Source organism: Leptodactylus fuscus, chromosome 2, assembly GCF_031893055.1.
Source record: "Leptodactylus fuscus isolate aLepFus1 chromosome 2, aLepFus1.hap2, whole genome shotgun sequence".
NCBI classification, from domain to species: Eukaryota; Metazoa; Chordata; class Amphibia; order Anura; family Leptodactylidae; genus Leptodactylus; species Leptodactylus fuscus.
Genome location: NC_134266.1, coordinates 246,851,312 through 246,872,010, shown reverse-complemented (window position 1 = coordinate 246,872,010; position 20,699 = coordinate 246,851,312). Strand labels below are relative to the sequence as shown.

The 20,699-nt window shown below is 42.4% G+C and overlaps 1 protein-coding gene across 1 annotated transcript in view; it reads right to left on the bottom strand.

The window, feature by feature from the left end:
- Positions 1-20,699, bottom strand: part of LOC142195888 (cilia- and flagella-associated protein 337-like) — a 97,234-nt gene that overhangs the window by 39,735 nt on the left and 36,800 nt on the right. The window contains exons 11-17 of the mRNA XM_075265980.1: positions 20,161-20,281; positions 19,430-19,499; positions 17,547-17,790; positions 16,808-16,913; positions 5,672-5,823; positions 2,659-2,761; positions 1,991-2,097 (exon numbers count right to left, since the gene is read on the bottom strand). Of these exons, the coding sequence (XP_075122081.1) occupies positions 1,991-2,097; positions 2,659-2,761; positions 5,672-5,823; positions 16,808-16,913; positions 17,547-17,790; positions 19,430-19,499; positions 20,161-20,281 (903 nt within the window). The remainder of the gene's footprint in view (positions 1-1,990; positions 2,098-2,658; positions 2,762-5,671; positions 5,824-16,807; positions 16,914-17,546; positions 17,791-19,429; positions 19,500-20,160; positions 20,282-20,699) is intronic.

Here is a 20,699-nt window from a genome sequence, read left to right as displayed (position 1 = left end):
GTATTGATTTTTTTCTTAAAACCACTTCCATATTTATGAAGGATCGTGAACGTTTAAGTACATGACTTGGATAAAGTAGTAGTTTATATGGACATGTGGCTTACTGGATTAAATTTGTGCACAAATTTCTGCAACTGTAAATAACTTTCATTCATCTGAAATGGGGTTTCTGCGGCAAATACATTGATTTTTGCAAGTCCCAATCAGATGAATGGGACAGTCAGGGCACATCCACAGCAGAAATGCAAGCATCAGCCTCTAATGTCTGCCTTGGATTGTCCTGATATATATGAATGATTTAATCTGAGATGTCTGAACATAACCTTAGGCCGCATTCATAGATTTAGGTTTTGCAGCCCTAATACAGAAGATGATATGCACACCTATTACCGCTGTTTTAATGTAGCCTTAGCTGGGGTAACATAATATGAGTCATATTGTGGACAAAATATTGTGCTAAGGCTAAAGACACATGTTGTAGAAATGCAGCATTTTTTACGGAAATGTAGCAAAAGAACGCACCGTCTTACAGTACCAGCAAGATGAATGACATTTAGTGTAGTCCACACAATGCAATGTATACGTAGACATGTCAGAAAATGTCAGTAGAGCAAAGAGGACCTGCCAGCAATCCTTATATGTCTATTTAACAAATTATGATATACCCTATAGCAGTGGTTCCTAAACTTTCTGTGGCCAGGACCCACTTTTGGCCATAACTCTTGCTTGGGACCTCCCACATACCATACTTGGCGCCATTTGAAAAATAAGTTCTGCAATGTCAAAAATTACTGTATTCTGCTTCTATTCATCTGTATACAGCCTTTAATCCACTTTTCATATGTATTTTCTCTCTAATCTTCTGTCTCCAATTCTCCTGCATTCAGTCTCCCATCCAGTATTCTACTTGCCATTGTCCTGTATACTGCCTCCCATTCTGCTATATTTAGTCTCACATTCTCCTGCATTCTACCTCCCATTCATCTGCATATTGCCTTCCATTCCCCGTATAATGCCTCCCATTTTCCTGTATTCTACATCTCATTCCCCTCTATACTGTCTCCCATTCCCCTGTATTCAACGTGGGCAGCACGGTAGCTCAGTGGTTAGCACTGCAACCTTGCAGCGCTGGAGTCCTAGGTTCAAATCCTGCTAAGGGCAACATCTGCAAGGAGTTTGTATGCTCTCCCCGTGTTTGTGTGGGTTTCCTCCTGGTACTCCTGTTTCCTCCCACACACCAAAGACGTACTGATAGGAAATGTAGATTGTGAGCCCTGTATGGGACAGTGACTGACGATATCTGTAAAGCGCTGCGGAATATGATGGTGCTATATGAATAATAATATTCTACTTTCCATTCCCCTGTATACTTGCTCTTATTCCCCTGTATACTGCCTCCCATTCCCCTGTATACTTGCTCCTATTCCCCTGTATACTGCCTCCCATTCTGCTGTATTGAGTCTCCCATTCTTCTGTATTCTACCTCCCACTCTCCTTTCCTTGACTGGTCTCATCCATCTGCAGCCATATTGGGATAGCAGAGCGTACATATCTGTAAATTGATCGGACCCCCCACCCCCAAGTACACAATCCTCTGCACTTTGGGAAAGAGTGCTCTATAATATAACACTTTTCTTATCTCTCTGTGTTGTACAGTTCTTCTGTTTCTCCTCCTAGAAATTCATGAATAAATTGACAGTTTGGTGGTACCTGCTGGGACTCTAAGGGTCAGTTCACACGGAGGAATTTCGCACGGATTTGGGGGTGGATTCCAATTCTAGCCGATTCTTGTTCCGGAATCTGAGGTGGCCTCCGTGTCAAATTCCGGACCAAAAAAAACATCTGAACCCGGCCTAAGAGTGTTCAATCAGTGCTCACAATCACAGACTGTGTTTTGACACACCCCTTTGACAATTGAAGAATGCTAACAACTAATTGTCAATTTATTTATAAATTTCTAGTAAGAAATGAAATCCACCAAAAAACATACCGTCTACCTCTGAGATCAAATGTCATACATGTGATCCCAGAACATCCATGTGCATCGTTGAATTCAAAGACTTGCTTCCCAGTCTCAAAATCCCAAACTTTCACAACCTGTAGGACATAAAGTGACAAATATCAGATCGCTAGAAATCCAGTACCCAGCACCTCCACTGATGAGCTTGAATGGGAGCTGATCTGCAGTAACCTGGCAGAGCTACTACAGTCACCTACTCCAGACTATATATACTGTGAAGCTCCAGCACTGAAGTCGTTTGAGAACTGATCAGTGGGGGTGCAGGGTACAGGACCCCCACTGATCTAATGATGATATAAGGAAAACCTATTTATATCAAAAGACTGAAAACGACTTTAAGCTAAGGGCACAGGCCTAGGGGTGCAGAAGTCACAGTCCAACCCATATGATATAGTGGTTGAGGGAAGTCAAAGACCCCTCTGCAACGTAAAAAGTCCATCAATAATATAAATGGCTCATCAAATGTGGGGCTTTGTTATAGAAAATAAGCTTCTCTCCTCTCCATTGATTGACAGTTGTATTACAATATATGAGAAGAGAAGAGAACCTATGAACCCATCATATAAAGGAGTACTAATAAATTATGAAAAAAACAGCAAAGTATAAGACATTATGATCCAGCCTTGAGACGCACTTACCGAACCTTCTGAGCAGGTAATGACTTGCCGGAAAGCTTTATTGTACTTGCAGCAGAGGACGGGTTCTTTATGGGAGCTGTCCAGGTGAGGCTGAGCCAAGGACCTTATACGGAAAATAATATTGGCGTTATTCACTATGTACCAAATGTATTGGACGATGAAATTTATTAAGGTTTGCGATTCTTACACCAGTCTTGATACCCCACCAGGTGCAAGATTCTGGCCTCTTAATAATTCTGGTCATGTATGTTCATCTGGCCGGAGAGCTACCCAAGTCAGATTTGTGGTGTAGATTTGTGTCATAGCTCATGCCGGTTTTCTAGCATGAGTTCTGGTAAATTTGACAGACTCAGCCCACTTAGACTCCAAGACAGCTCCACCCACTGCCAATAAAAGTGGTGAGTGGGGTACAAAGACTAAGATGTTGAGGTGCATTTTTGGCCACCTCCGACTTAGTAATGTTGGCCATTATGTATATTTACCCAGATCATGTGACCACCCCAGGCACATTTTCAGATTTCCAGAAATGGAACGTCAACAATATATACCCCACCCAGTCCCATCATACTTATCTGTTGTCCTGTCCAGATCTTCTGGGCACGGAACATCACTTCCTTCTGGGAGGGGCCAACACCCACTCTTCTTGACATCAACTGGTCTCCCACCCTTGTGCGTAGATTTGGAGTTCCGGAATTTCAGATCTATTGTGCAGGCGCCAGCAGATGTTGAGAGGAGGAGGAGCTGGCCCCACAGAAGGAAGTGATCTCCCATGCCCAGAAGATCCGCTCAGGAAGATAGGCAAGTATGATGGTGTAGGGAGGTGGGCTGAGTTAGGTAGTTGGGAGGGCTAGTAGTGGGTGGGCTAGCTAAGAAAACAGGGAGAGGGAGTGAGAGAGGGAGGTAGTGTGAGTCAGATCTAGGTGAAGCGCAATGCATCATGGTAGTTGTAAAGGTATTTTGCCTGGAAAACCCCTTTAAAAGAACTCTCCTCCAATCTATACCACATCTCGGGCAAGGATATTTTTCAATAGCACAGATATTAAAACAACCACTATGTATAGTGGTCTATTCACTTCAATGGGCGTGCCGGAGACAGCCATCAGTATTAGATTGGTGGGGTCCAAAAACCCAACACCCCCACATATCATTTATTCCCGGTAGTCACTGGAACTAACACAGGAAACAGAGCTCAGCCGGTTAATGCATTCTTATCTACAACCCCTATAACCCCATTAGAAACTTTTAATTTGTATGAAATGTGTTTTTTTTTCCCATTTCCCCTTGTCTAAGACCTGTCAGATGTGTCTTGTAGTACAAAAAAATAATGTAATTGCCTTATACATCCGAGGAGGGTCAGCAAAGGTGCACACATTTTAAGCACAATGCGCAGATGTGATATACGGCTGAAAATTAAAGAATATGCTTTCCTGCAAATTACATTTCATTTAGCAATGAAAAAGGTTTTATCTGTGCAGAAACGTGACTCATGATAAATGCACTTAGTGTGGGCACCGAGAGCTGAAGAGCCTCCTCCAGGCTCCGCACAATATGTGCTCTGAATGGCCATTTAGTGGAGGAGATACGATAAGTTCTGATGTAAACTGATGTTACTGATGTAAATTGTGAAACTTTAGAAAACAGAGATTACATTAGAGATGTGGCTGTATTTTTCCATCAAGTTTCTATTACTGTTCGATATGAGCAAAAATGGCATGAGTTCTACCCAACAACCGCCCTCGCTGAGAAAATTAGTGTAATGCATTGTTATACCTTGTATATGTGAGTTGGAATAAAATGGTTGAAAAGAACCTTTCACCACCTCCCAACAGGTTCAGTTCTTTACACTGATTTTCTCTAGCCCCCAGCTTTCCTGAGCAATCTATGCTGTTAGTTTTGATGTCTGATATGTTATTTAGGAGGGCGGTGTCAGGCAGGAGCAGATAAGGGGTGTGATTCTGAACCCTGACACTGGCTGCCTCTGATTGGAGCTCTGACTCACACCCCCTGCCTGACACCGCCCTTCTGACGTTACAAAGACTAAATGGCACATCAGGAAAGAAAACTACCTGTGCTTATTGCTCAAGAATGGTGGGGGCTAGAGAAAAAATTCTAACTGTCAGTATCAGTGGACCACTGCCTATTAACATGTTAAGAACTGGAATTGGTGGTGATGGTAAAAGGTCCTCTTTATCAACAGTTGCTTAATTGTAACAACAAGGGCACAAACTTGACAGTAGTTTTTGGGAAAGCAATGCATCCTTCTCAGCATGAGGTGAGCGGCCTTACAACAACACAACACAATTGGCCAGTTCTCACAGGGGTTTCTGCTCAGTTCATATGAGTTCTGTTTCTCAGGCACACTCTAGGTATGCTATGATTGCCTTCGTATACAATCAGGGCCTCACCCCGGTCTGTCTCTGAAACACTGCAATAAGGGAATACTGCAAAGGATTTCTGAATGAAAGACCCAAAGGCACTTTTAGATTTTTCTGCACAGAATGACAAAAAAGTTATAGCATGTGAAAGCAATATTGCAAGTGGCGTGAAAAGAACACCGCCCACGGCACAAACAATAGGCACAACGGGGTTCCACCTGTTTAGGAGACTCATTATGTCTCCGTCTAAGGGTTGGTTCACACTAGCGCTTGTATTCCGTCCGGAAGGAGTCCGCATGGACACCCCCCGGACAGAATACAATCGCAATTGTAAGCGATGTGCTGGCAAAGCACACAGACCCCATAGACTATAATGGGGTCCGTGTGCTTTGCTAGCATATTGCTTACAATTGCAATTGTAAGCATCCTTTTATGGAACCCATTGAAGTCAATGGGAGACTTTTTTTTCAGCGCTGAAATTCCACACCAAATTCCTCACCATTTTCCTCCGAATGGAGCCTCAAGGGAGAAAGAGTTGTACATTTTTGCAGAAAAGGGGACTTGCGCAAATACATGCAACTTTTCTATTATAAAAACTGGTGCATACACTTTAATAAATTCCCCCCAATGACTCTTACTTCAGTTTGACCTGCAGAAGGGCGATGGAATCGGTGGTCACACAGAGAGCTTTGTTTTCTGGGATATAAATACAGGCAGTGAGTTCTCCTCTGATCCCGCTGGATTTTGAGCAGGATGAAAATAAACACGTCTGACTCGGAATATCCCATATCTGAAACATATAAAAGGAACTCTATGAAATATACAAAAAGCAAATCTCTATATCTCTATATTACTGTTATGATGTCATACAGGCCACAGGCAGGCAGTAGAAAATACAATCCCAGACCCATTTTTTGCTTTGAAATACATTGACGTATTTGCCTGCATCGCCATTACAGCCAATGTTCTCTTACATACTGTAAGTCTTCAGGTGGCCCCAGGGTTACTGAAGGGCTTTACAGTAGTAACCCATTAACACATTTCCATTCACACTATGAAAGGTGTTATCTGATAAACCAGTCTTAGGGTCCATTCACACGGAGGAAAATGGCGCTGGTTCTGCCACAATAACTCGTGGCAAAATCAGCACTGATAAAAAAAACTCCCATTAAGTTCAATGGGTTCCGTATTCCACACCCTTACACCAAACTTCCTGAAAGGTTGTTCATAGCGGTTTTAAAGTCATTTACATAAAAAAAAATCACAGAATTTTTACTTCCATTTGCCCCTCTTGATGCCGCTACTTATCTGCTGGAGGTGAGCTCAGTATAGAGCCATGTACTGATCCTTCCTGAGATATAGTAAATTTATTGTTCCGAGAAGTCTTGACCCAGGTCCACTTCACCCTCAACCCCCCACACTGTCCACTTTCCTAAAAAAGTAGCAAAAAGGGCACAGAAAGAAGGAAGTGATGCACCCTTGGCAAAAAAAGGGCATGTGCCAAAAATGCACCACATTTGTTCCTAAGGGAGCCTTCACACGGAGTATACGCTCCGCTCATTCTGAATGTAAAATTTGTTCAGAATGAGCACGGAAAAACCAGATCCCATTGACTTGAATGGGTGCCGGTATACTCGCGCTCCCCATTGAAATCAATGGGAGGCTTTTTTCCCTATTGCTTTCAATGTGATACGCGCGTATGCTGGCACCCATTCAAGTCAATGGGATCTGGTTTTTACGCGCTCATTCTGAACGAGTTTTACGTTCAGAATGAGCGGAGCGTATACTCCGTGTGAAGGCTCCCTAAGTGTGTCTTTTGCCGTAGGATGAATTGTAAATTCCAAATATACTGTAATGAGGTGGTTCTCAACCTTTTCAAGCGAAGTACCCCAAGTGATAACATCCCAAGTGAGAACCCCCAAATCACTTATAAATGTTAACAAAACAAGGCAATGTTTAGAGCCTCTCTCCACAGCTATGCAATGATCCCCTCCGTGCCCCCTTATGTAGTATAATGTTCCCTGCAGAGCCCCCATGTGCAGTATAATGGCCCTCGAACTCAGTAGAATGACTCCATGTAATAAAATGACCCCCACATAAATTATAATACCCCCTTCACTGCCCCACATGTAATATAATGACCCCAACAATTAATATAATGCCCCTACAGTGCCCTCACATTCAGTAGAATGCCTTCCACGCTGCCTTCACACTCAGAGATGTTTAGGGAGCAAGTGGTCAGTTGCATTCACTATTCTCCCCTCTGGGACCTTCTGTGACGTCAGCAAATGGAGCAGAGAGGAAATGGGGAGCGGAGTGGTGTGTAATGAACCTAGCTCACCACTCATTCCTCGGGGTACCTGTACACTCACCGGCCACTTTATTAGGTACACCTGTCCAACTGCTCGTTAACACATAATTTCTAATCAGCCAATCACATGGCGGCAACTCAGTGCATTTAGGCATGTAGACATGGTCAAGACAATCTCCTGCAGTTCAAACCGAGCATCAGTATGGGGAAGAAAGGTGATTTGAGTGCCTTTGAACGTGGCATGGTTGTTGGTGCCAGAAGGGCTGGTCTGAGTATTTCAGAAACTGCTGATCTACTGGGATTTTCACGCACAACCATCTCTAGGGTTTACAGAGAATGGTCCGAAAAAGAAAAAACATCCAGTGAGCGGCAGTTCTGTGGGCGGAAATGCGTTGTTGATGCCAGAGGTCAGAGGAGAATGGCCAGACTGGTTCGAGCTGATAGAAAGGTAACAGTGACTCAAATAGCCACCCGTTACAACCAAGGTAGCCAGAAGAGCATCTCTGAATGCCGCACAGTACGTCGAACTTTGAGGCAGATGGGCTACAGCAGCAGAAGACCACACCGGGTGCCACTCCTTTCAGCTAAGAACAGGAAACTGAGGCTACAATTTGCACAAGCTCATCGAAATTGGACAATTGAAGATTGGAAAAACGTTGCCTGGTCTGATGAGTCTCGATTTCTGCTGCGACATTCGGATGGTAGGGTCAGAATTTGGCGTCAACAACATGAAAGCATGGATCCATCCTGACTTGTATCAACGGTTCAGGCTGGTGGTGGTGGTGTCATGGTGTGGGGAATATTTTCTTGGCACTCTTTGGGCCCCTTGGTACCAATTGAGCATTGTTGCAACGCCAAAGCCTACCTGAGTATTGTTGCTGACCATGTCCATCCCGTTATGACCACAATGTACCCAACATCTGATGGCTACTTTCAGCAGGATAATGCGCCATGTCATAAAGCTGGAATCATCTCAGACTGGTTTCTTGAACATGACAATGAGTTCACTGTACTCCAATGGCCTCCACAGTCACCAGATCTCAATCCAATAGAGCATCTTTGGGATGTGGTGGAACGGGAGATTCGCATCATGGATGTGCAGCCGACAAATCTGCGGCAACTGTGTGATGCCATCATGTCAATATGGACCAAAATCTCTGAGGAATGCTTCCAGCACCTTGTTGAATCTATGCCACGAAGAATTGAGGCAGTTCTGAAGGCAAAAGGGGGTCCAACCCGTTACTAGCATGGTGTACCTAATAAAGTGGCCGGTGAGTGTAATTTCAATGGGCACCTCTATCAGTACTTATAGAAGCTCTCGTTGCACTTCTAAAGTAAGGATGGTATCCAATGGCCTTGTACAGGTGTCCATCCTGGTTAGGGGGGTTTGGGAGAACAATGGCTCTCGCTGAGGTCCATCTGCATGACTATTGTATGTAGTATGAAGCACTTTTCAGCTGGATTTAAATATTAGAAAGTCTAGTATTTTTGTCTCTCTTTTCTAGACAAGCAGTTCAGCAGTTAAGGTTATATTCACATCAGGCTTTTTTTTTTACATCCACTTAACAGGTCTGCCAAAACACAGGTGAAGGTGAATGGTAATGGAAGGGTATCCATTTGCATAGGGTGCAAAGTAAAAAAAAAAAAAAAAAATGTTTCTGTCTCTTTTTTTATTGCGTAGTCTACCATGCATTTGTATCCGATGAAAAAAAACCTCAAATGACAATTTAAAAAAAAAAACAAAACAATGTGAAAAGAGCCCTTCAGCTGGATTCGGAACAGGATGTGAAGTTGTCATTGAGAAAATCACTAAAAGGGTTCTCACTAAAGGGGTTCAAGAGGGGTCTAAGGACGCCATTCTTGAGAGTAGTAACGTTTCAGGTTATAGTTATAATTATAAGAATTTTGTTATTAGGACATTGATCAAGGAATTTATACTGGATTGCCAAATTTGGAGTCAGAAAAGATACAGGCTTGTACCCCATGGGGTTTTTTGCCTTCTTCTTGATCCTTTGCAAACAGAGGAATCAGTTGCAGCTTTCTATGCTACTTGGAGCAGTTTTAAAAGCTAAGTTATAAAGCGAGTGTGTGAGCTTGTGAATGTGTTTTTTTGATTCTAAGTGTACTTTTGGTTTAAGTGTCACTTAAGATTAAGAAAAAAAATACTTATTAAATTTTTACTTGAATTGCGCTTATTTACTTGTATGGTTTGTTTTGCTGTAATAATCCCCATCAGGTAAGATGCGCCATGCTTACCAATGAGGTCCATTGTGCATCTTGCAACATGGACTCTCTGCTTTAAAGGGGTATTCCCACGTCGCATACTCATCAGTCTTCACTGCTGTAAAATCTTCTTTCTTCCTGGTTTCTTGCATCATTTGGTGGGCGGGGTTTCACATGCAACCTGTCGTTTAGCTCCACCCCCAAATCAGTGTGTAGCTCTGCCCACCACATAGCGTGATCCTATGGGGTGGCTGAAGGGCCTGTGATGTCATCAAAGGTCCTCAATATTGGACTATGAAGTACAGGCAGGAGCCACTCCATTCTGTGTTACATACAGAGACTGCCTGTCTCTGCCATAATGAACACAATTGAATTAGCTAGCCTGATAACTGGGAGAACAGAAGACGAGTTCAGAAATGAAAGCAGCTCCTCTCCTCTATCTGATAGCAGGAAGCTAGGTCACCTGGTGTAGACACAGGAATAGCTAGATACACAGGCTCGCTCCCGTGCACTTAGCCCCTCCTCCCTCCCCCCTGAGAGCAGCAGATACATCACTTGACTTTTGAGCAGATAAGTTAAGGGCTGTGTCAACAATGAATTGAATAAAGTAAGATAGTGGGCAAACAAAGCAGTTTTGCTGAAGCAATGTATTTAGGAAAAGTCTTACATCCACATTAACAAGCAGTATAGATAGGATCCTTGTGATGGGACAACCCCTTTAAGGAGCATACTGCACTGCAAAATTGGATGTCTTTCTCGAACAGAACAATATTACAGGTTATGGGTTCATCCAGGATTTTATACTGCCATATTGGAGTCAGGAATGGGGCAATTGGCATAATCCTACACTCAACACTGTAGAGTACTGTAGGGTTATAGGTTGGACTTGATGGACTGATGTCTTCGTCCAACCTCATCTACTATGGGATAATAAGCTGAACAGGATGGGCCTGGGTCTTCATTAGTGTGACAAATTATGTTACGGTGTTATCCTAAGGCTCCATGCACACCACCATGTACAGAATCTGGGTCTAGAAAATGGAACAGATGGCACATGAATTGGTATTCATGTGCAGTCTATGTTTTTCACTGACACATAAGCTTGAATGAATGGTCTGAGCTGCAAAAACAAACAGAAATAAGATCTGCTCCATATTTTTTGGCTTTTCTATGGCTCAGGCAAACATCCATAAAAATTACGTATAGATGTACAGCCCCTTAGAAATTAATCGGTCCATATACTATGAACAAGAATGGTATAAAAAAGTACATCTGGCCCTGCAAAAAAAGACACTTTACACATCCCCGTACATGGAGATATAAAACTGTTCTGCGATGCCAATAAAACATTTTTGTTATAGAATTTTTTTATGGTGTTAAAACGTAAACTATACATTTGTTATCTCTGTAATCGTACTGAGATACCATAGAATACAGGCTCACAAATGCAGCTTTTCTCTAATTCCACCCCATTCTAAATCCTTTACCCATTACATTGCATGGAATAATAAGTAGCATCATTACAAAGTACAACTTAAATTAAGCCCTAATAAGTCTCTGGGAACGGAAAAATAAAAAAAGTTATGGTCTTAGGAAAAAAGGAAGGAAAAAAAATGAAAATTGAAAAATAACTGAAGTGGGAAGGGGTTAAAGCTGACAGAACAAACAGAAGATATCCAGCATACAGAAATATAGTAACACTGTGCCAAGGAGCACGCTGAAGAAGCTGGTGACTCGTTCCTTTATGTTACTGAGCCGAGGGCTGCGTGTGACAACAGCAGAGACATGAAAAAAGATGTATACAACAAATAGCAAGGTCCTCCACCCACAGAGCATCCACCTACATTGCACAAGGGAATAGTGTGGTGCCACATTCATTCTATATGAGATAGGATTGTGTAATATTAACCAATGCAAATGTCCTATCAATGACAGAATGATCTAAACCTTCCTCGTCATCCTCCTGTTACTTATAGAATGCATACATTTTATAGCAATGACTATGACATCAAGGCTCATTCACATTGCAATGTTTGGCACTTTATACAACATTGTATTAGTGGGCCATTCTCCCCTAGCTTCAATGCCTCTATAATACAGTAGCCCATGTACACTAGAAGCATTTATAGCTGCAGCATAACCCCTGAGATGTAAGTGCCAATAAAGGTTTTATATAGGTATAACATGAGAATATATATATATATATATATATATATATATATATATGATAAAATACAGCCTTAAATTCAGGTAAAACGTCAAACAAAACCCTGCTCGTCCGATCACTAGCTAAACAGTAAAAACGAACTATGTGTGTGGTTTACTACCAACCACATGAGCAAAACAAAGTAGCATAGTACGGTCTCACTTGATTCTCAGTGTTTCAGGACAGACCCAGGCGCCTCCTCTCACTCCTAGGATCTGCCCGGATGTGCAGGCTCTGCAGCCTTTTATGGCCCAGTAATGAGCCCAGGATCTACACATGAGCTGAGGCCTACACAAGACCAACACTGGACCACACATAGGTCAGAGACCTGGGGCTGATATATCAGAACTCCAGCACTCTGTCACCTTCTCACTATATATCTATATATCATAATATATTATTATTAATGTTATATATGATATTATAATGTGTCTGTCAGTAAGCTTGTTGACTGTTTCCAATGACAACCAATGAAACTGAGAATGAGGCTCTGGAAGACAACACAGGCTGTTACAGTACAAGATAAGTCATGTTATATATACTCAAACACAATATAAATAATATCAATATACTATACATAAAACCAGTGAATTACAAATCTTATGTTAAGGGTATCTTATTTTACAACTGATTTTCTTTAGGCTAAGTTCACATCTGCCACAGGTTCAATCGTCAGAAAGAAAATTCCTGTACAGAAACCCAACAGACACCCGGCGAACCCCATTAAAGTCATTCTGGTCCCTGAGCAGATCCGAACAATGGAGCACTAGTGTGAGCCTAGCCTAAGGCTGCATATTTTCCCAGATATTGTGTACCCATAGTAGCATATTAGTGTTACTTTACACATGTCCACGTCATAATCTGGAATGGTTATCTATTAGCTGCAGCTTTGTATTTGCACATAATTTTACATCCATATCTAGCAGACATCCTTGGTTCAGGCATTATGATACGAGAACATTACTAATTATTTTAGTGCACTTTTACATTTGTATATTTTCTTAGGAACACTTGGATGGCAAAAAATGTATTATGCCTGGATAAAGTACGGTAATTGATAAAATAATTTTTTGCAATGCCAGCTGTATGCGCCAAACAACTGTAAAGAGAACCTGAGTTATATGAATGACCTTGTATATTAGGATCTCTTATGGTTTTAAGCTTCACATTGATATATAAAGCTACATCTATAGCAATGGCAGCATAATTTGAGCAAGGCTGCTCTCTAGTGGCTATGAATGCTACTGTAACAATACTATTTGGATTTCAAGTTCTTACGCTAGGTTCACATCTGCGTCGGCGGAGAGAAAATGGGGTCTATGGGGTCCGCAGGTAACCGCTGTTTTAACAGATTGGTTCGGCCCTCCATCGGGTCTCCACGATGGAGGGCCCAGCTCAAATATGCACCTAGCCTTAGGGTACCAAAAATAAATCTTACAAACTAGTCAGTTTCTGATGTTACACCTGAAATCTCCCAGCAACTATTGTTGGTTGAGTGTCTACCCAGAACATACTCTGGTGATACTCTAGAAGACCTTTCCCCTGGGGTAAAGGCTCAGTTCACTGCCCTTAGGCCGGGGCCCCACGTTGTGAAAACATGGCTTTGGCAATGGCATTTCTAAGCCGCAGCATTTTACAGTTCCTGCAAAGTGGAAGGGATTCTGTTTAGACTTAGATTATTGACAGTGAAAGGGTTAACTATCCTTTTATCAGGTTCACAAGAGCACAGACATGTTCCCACACTCTGTCCTATCTATGATTTCTATCAGTAATCTACCTGTAATTGAATAAATCTGACTAAACTCTCCTACTCGTAAGATTCTCTATTGCAATTTGTAAGATTTTCCGAACTGAGTGCTCTATACGATACAGTGAGATGAATCACAGACCCTACACTATTTCCACCATTACTGTAATGCCTTGTGTACAAACCCACAGCACCTTCTCTAGTGTATATGATATCAACACTGCAAGGTGTCCACATACCACAGTCTATAGGATGAGAGGCTGTCAGTTGTGTCAGGTGACTAGAACATCACAGCCTCTGGGGGCCCCCTGGCACTTGCCCGCCACAGCACTTGCCTGCTCCAGCACAGAACGCATGTCCAGATTCCTCCGGACGCAGATCTGAGTTGAATACATACACGAATAAAGCAAGGAGCTGTCATAGCTCAGCTCCTTGCTTTGCCACGGCACTCTGACTAGTGGCTGTGTAAGTCACATCGCGCCTACAACTCTGTTAGTGACACTGTGGAGAGAGCGGCGGGGGAGCGTTGGAAGGTGAGTATACGTGATTTTTTGTATTAAACATTGAGGGGAACATAATGAAGGGGGCCCATGAAACTGGGGGCAGATGAAGGGGGGGAGAACGGTATGAAACTGGCGGCAGAGATGGGGGGACATGAATCTGGGGACAGAGATGGGGGGACATGAATCTGGGGTCAGAGATGCGGGACATAAATCTGGGGACAGAGATGGGGGAAATGAAACTGGGGGAAGAGATGGGGGGCATGAATCTGGGGGCACAGACTCCCAGAGTATAATTATTGATGGGCTAGAAAAGGTGAGAGAACATAAAAAAACACTGTTACTTACCTCTCCTGCGCTCCAGCAGGCTTCGGGCCTACTTGGTGATGTCCCAGACGTCACGTGGGTCGAGGCTTGTGTCCTTATGCATCACAATGCATGCCTGGCTCACGTGACGTCTGGTCCATCATTGAAGATGGCTGACATCACCAGGGAGTGAGCATGACCCCAGGCAGAGGTAATAGACAGTGTATTTTATGTTTGTATCCTCCCTTGAGTCTCTGATTATTATACTGAAAAGACCCCAGAGTATAATAATTGTTCATTGTACACAATGGGGTATAATACTGTGTACAGGGGCCACTATGGGGCATAACACTGGGTGCAGGAATGTGGGAGGGAGGGGGGGAGTCGGTTGTGGTCTTTATAGAGGGGGACCCCCATGTCAAAAATTCGCCACGGGGCCCCGCCATTCCTAGTTACGCCACTAGTAGTAGGCACATGGTGGTGTTTCTCTTATTAAACCCTTCCCGCCAAACACATTTTTTGAATTTAGTTTTTGCCTTCCTCCCTTCCAAAAGCAGTAACTTATCCGTTCACAGAGCCCTTAACTTTTACGACAGATTTTACTTCCTAATGATACCCTTTAATATTCTTTAAGATGTACTGGGAAGCAGTAAAGAAAATACAGAATGGGGTGCAACTGGAGACAAACTGCGTTTGTGTGACTTTTTTTAAGGGCTTTGTGAACTCTGATCGCGGGCATTAGCTCTGGGTCATAGCTAATACCTCAGAGACCTTGGGGTTATGGCAGCCGCCCTGCTTCAGAGTGGCCGTAATCCTTAAACACCCGGCATCCGTGATACTATTACAGCGAATTTTGGGACTATGGGAAGAATATGCAAATCTGTCTTCCATGATGTAATTAGGAAGTCAGGTGCCTCAGTGTTGCAAACCAATAGAGGGCGCTCACTGGAAGGTGCAAGCCTGTCTTCCCTGATGTAATTAGGAAGACAGAATCTCAGTGAAAATAGCCCAATAAAGGCTGCTCCCTTTAACATCATGCTCGACCTTCCAAGAGGCCTTTGTTTTGCAATGATGCTGGGATTATTACCAGGTATAGTCTCTCAACCAAGGACAGCCGTTTCGATGTTGTTGCATCTCGTCAGCTCGATGTAGAATTTTGGGAAAGGGATAAAGGGGATTTCTGGAACTAAAATAGCAATGATAAATCTTTAGGCCTTATACTCAGATGGCCCTTATTCACATGGCAGTGAATAATGGCCATGTGATGGGCATTCTTGAGACAACCATCACCTGGCCATTATAAAAACTCATGAATTTTATAGACAAAGAGAGAGCGTGTCAAAACGTCCATGTGAATATCAAATGCCAATTTTTGTGGTTGTGTGAATAAGCCCTTAGGGTTAAGAATATTAGATTAGAAGGAAACCACACAGATCAGCGAATTGAATCACTTCAGAGGCCATATGACATCATAATCACAGGCCATATGAGATCATAGTCAAATCACCTGTTTCCAGTTTACACTGATTCATGCCCATTTAAAGAGGACCTGTTACCTCCACCATTGCATCTTTCAATAGGTACTTCTCCACTGACTCTAGAAAAGTTGGAATTTTTTCTCTAGACCTCACTGTGCTTGACCAATTAGCACTGTTAGTTTCAGCTACCAATATGCTAATTAGGTTCTCTACGGTCAGGTGGGTGGTACTTGGCTCAAGCAGACCACCCACCCGACCATACAGAGCCACTTTAACCTATTGGGTGCTGAAATTAACAAAAATTCTTGCATAAGAACAACGAGGGCTAGAGAAAATATTCCATTTACAACAGAATTATTGGAGAGGAACCTCCTGAAGGATGTAAAGCTTGTTTTCAGTCTTTCATTTCTCTTTTGACATCAACCAACACACTATAATTTGGGTGTAAATTCTTCACTTACATTGAGTGATTACTTTCGCCTGCTAGACAAATTCCGGTTATTCTGCCTTGACATCAACCAATAAGTCACAAGACATTTTTACTTTATGATATGCATGTAAATACTTAAGCTATATTTAGTGAGTACTTTTGCCTGTGAGGGAAAGACAAACTGGCAAATATTGCTTTATATTTATATACATGGTTCCTGGAAATATGACGTCTCATTCTGGGGAACCTTTATTTTTGCATATTTCAATACTATGCACACTTATTTCAGCGAAGTAAAATAACCGCCATAGTAGTGACACTAGATGAGATGAATACTAAGGATAAGCCATCAATATATATAGATGAGGGGTTTGATCCCTGGCAGAGACTCACATCATTCATTGGCTGAGTTGCCATATATAAATTTTGTATGAACCTGTACATCCTCTTCATACATTCTTTGCAGCAGTTCATGGAATGCAGAATCTACCTCTATAAAATCCATTTGAGGAAAGTGGACAATACCTCCAACAGGTTACCAGTTTATATTATCTGTAAAATACACGTTCTTACCTTTACTGTATTGTCTGTTGCAACTGAAAAGATCTTGTTATCTTCTGATGAGACATCAAGAAAAAATATGGGGGCAGTATGACCGCGGAGCATGCCAGTTGCTCGCCTATCAAAAGCAGTGAGGGTCAGATCAATTTACAGCAATTACTGTACAGTACTTAGAAAAATGACATTACCCAGAAAGCAAAGCATCAGGGCAAAGCTGCTAAATTGTGGTTTGAGGTGGATCAGTTTCTGCTAATTATAAATAACAATCAGCAGAATTATGAATACAGCTCTGGGCTACACAGAGTATAAATCATGAGCAAACCGGTATATTTGCAAATTTAGTTAACTTCTAGGTAAAACATAAACATTATTTTGTGAAATTGTGTTTAATGGTGATTGTTGGAGGGAGAGTCCTGGAAACGATGATATGGCTACCACACAGCTCTGATCTCAACATCATCCAGTCTGCCTGGGATGACATGAAGAGACAGAAGGATTGGAGCAAGCCTACATCCACAGAAGATCTGGGCTTAGAGATGTTTGCAACAACACGCTGAGTTCCTTCAAAACCTGTCTGCAAATGAACCTAGAAGAACTGATGAAAGGCAAAGGGCAAAGGTCACACCAAATATTGATGGAATTTAGATTTCTCTTGTGCTCATATATTTTGCATTTTGTTAAATGTCAAAAATAAATTAATATATAAAATGTCTAAAACACACACATAACATACACCGTCCTATAATCTTACGCAGGCACGTAGAGGTTCCATAATCTAATAATGCGATCCATTCCACCTGTAACGATGAGACTGCTCTTCTTACAGAATGCAAAAGTTTTCACCCCTTTATATACACGGAATACTGTCTGGTCTCCACTCGCTCTCTTCTGTGGTGGTCCGGGCGTGGAGGCTCCACGACGTCCCTTCAGATCTTTTATATGATCTTTTATGTCTTTCATCTGCTGTTCTACATTTGTTGTACCAACTGTACATCCTACAAAATATCATTTCAATTTAGTCTGGTTGACTAGACATTGATACGAGATAGGACAACCAATACCTACAGGCACTCTTCTGGTCTCTGATAAGTGAATTAGGGCCTTGAATATGTTTGACTTAAAAAGGACCTTTCACCACCTCCAAGAAGTCCAACTCTTCACACCATTTAATAGATTCTGGCACCGTTGAAATTCTTTCTCTAGCCCTGCCATTGCTGAGCAATCAATGTTGTTAGTTTTGGTGCCTGGTATGCAATTTAGTTCCTGTACTGTCAGGTGGTGTCAGGCAGGAGCAGACAAGGGGGGTGATCCTGAGCTCTAACACTGGCTGCCTCTGATTGGAGCTCTGAATCCAGCCCCCTGCCCGACACCGCCCATCTGACAGTATAGAGCTTAAATAGCACCAAAACAACCTGCGCTTGTTACTGGGGAATGGTGGGTGCTAGAGAAAAGATTCTGACTGTGCTGGAATCAGTGAAGTGGCGCCTATTCACATAGGCTAAGAACTTGAATTGGTGGAGGTAGTAAAAGGTCCTCTTTAGTGTCGGGAGTTTTCCCATCACATACACTGAACTAGCACTGCAAACAAGATAGGGCAATTAGATAAATATACACCAGAATTCTGGCAAAATTTGTGCCAAAGAGTTCTGGTACATGCTTTACACCTTATTTTATTGTATTTTAGACACTTTCTAACAGATATGCACCTCATCCAACAGGTGGCCGTGGCTTGCTGTAAAGAGGTTCGAGCTTAATATGCAAAACTGTGCACCAGACAACAAAATTTTGTCGGAAATTAAACCAACAAATAAGTGGTTAAACGACTTTAGACAGTCTAATAACATGCCAGATTTTTAATAAATCTGGTGCGGTTTTAGGTTGTGGGGATTTTTTTGAGCCAAAGTGAAGAACACCTACAAAAGGAATGGGAAATCCATAAGAAAGTCTAAGTATTACTGTTTAAAGGGATTCTACCATTAAAACCCTTTTTTTTGTAGATAAGACATTGGAATAGTTTTAGAAAGGCTATTTGTCTCTTACCTTTAGATGTGATCTCCACCGCGCCGTTCCTTAGAAATACCGTTTTTTACCGGTATGAAAATCAGTTCTCTCGCAGCGATGGGGGTGGGCCCCAGCACTGGAAATGCGATGGGGGCGTCCCCACTGCTGCTCGAAAACAGGCTCCAGGGACGCCTCTATCTTCTGCTGGATCCTCCCCTTCTTTCTTCGTCTTTCTTTGGCATCACCTCCGATGCCTGCGCAGTTGGCTCTGCCAGTGAGACACTAGTAGAGCCGACTGAGCATGCGTGCAATTGCGGCATCAGAACTATGGCCGCGGGCATAATCACTATGGCCGCGGATGCAAAATCAGACTCAAAATAACGCAGCGTATACAATCCAGGCTCCCATTGAAACCAATGGGAGCATTTACGGTGCTCAAAGTCTCACACGCCGTATACGTGCCACATCACACGGCACGTTACTCCGTGTGAACTCCCCCTTACTGGGGTGGATGGCATAGCCAGAACGCTATACCCCTGTAGCCATGGATAGCACACCCCGGGTGTCTTTATACATTGGTATTTCAATGGGTGTATACTCATATATTGTAGTAATGTTCAATATTCAACTTACCAATTACTAAAGCCGTCGATTCATCATTTGATGCAGAAATAACAGCTTTAATGGAATCGTAATAGTTCATCTAAAAAAATTAAAAAGAAAAAACAATACATGTAAAGATTAAGTTTATAACCAATTTACTGCTGACAGACTCCCTTTCATCATTTCTGCTATTTCAGCCAGGAGGGGCCTGAGGCAACACTTTGGCTATAGCCCATTTAATATATTCACCCACTTGGAGGGCTCCCGCATGACAATGCTGAAGGCACTTATACAGACTTCAATTACAAGGCTGGCACCCTGGGAAGAATATGCAAATCTGTCTTCCATGATGTAATTAGGAAGTCAGGTGCCTCAGTGTTGCAAACCAATAGAGGGCGCTCACTGGAATGTGCAAACCTGTCTTCCCTGATGTAATTAGGAAGACAGAATCTCAGTGAAATAGCCCAATAAAGGCTGCTCCCTTTAACATCATGCTCGACCTTCCAAGAGGCCTTTGTTTTGCAATGATGCTGGGATTATTACCAGGTATAGTCTCTCAACCGAGGATGGCCATTTCGATGTTATTGCATCTCATCAACCTGGTGTAGAGAAGACTATACCCTGGTAGAGGTGAGAGGCTTAGACAGGGTTAGGGGGAACCCTTCTAAGAGCTTTCAAAAAGTCCTGAGTTGTCTCTCTTTATATATCTGGTACTGACATCCCTTACATTCTTTACTCTTATGTACCTTGCACTTACTTACCTGTGTCACCCAATCTCCATGCACTTTCCAGCGAATTAAAGTCACGTGTGGAGAAAGAATGGCATTCTCTAAAACAATGGTTGGCATTATATTGTCTGGGCGAGGCATCTTCTTCCACATTCTAAAAATTTTTTAAAAAAGTATTGTTTATGTACAATAATATTAATAGTTGATTGTCTTGTAAAGTGATGGCATATGGCCAGGACATGTCAGGACTATTTGATCAGTGCGGTCCAACTTCTTAGAACCACACTGATCCAGTATGGGAATGGAGTTATGGTTAAGGGGGTGTTCACAAGTAGGAATTTGACACTGAATTTGATGCTGAATTTGACACGGAATCCACCTGAAATTCTACCTGAAATCTGCCTCCCATTCATTTAAATGGAAAGCAGTAGCTGATTTTTTCAGCTAGTGGAAAAAAAAAAAACCATCCTGCTTGTTTTTCAGGTGGATTCCACCTGAGAACTCCCATTGACATGAATGGGAGGTGGAAAATACACTTTACCCGAAACTGTACCAGGAATTGGACACAAAAT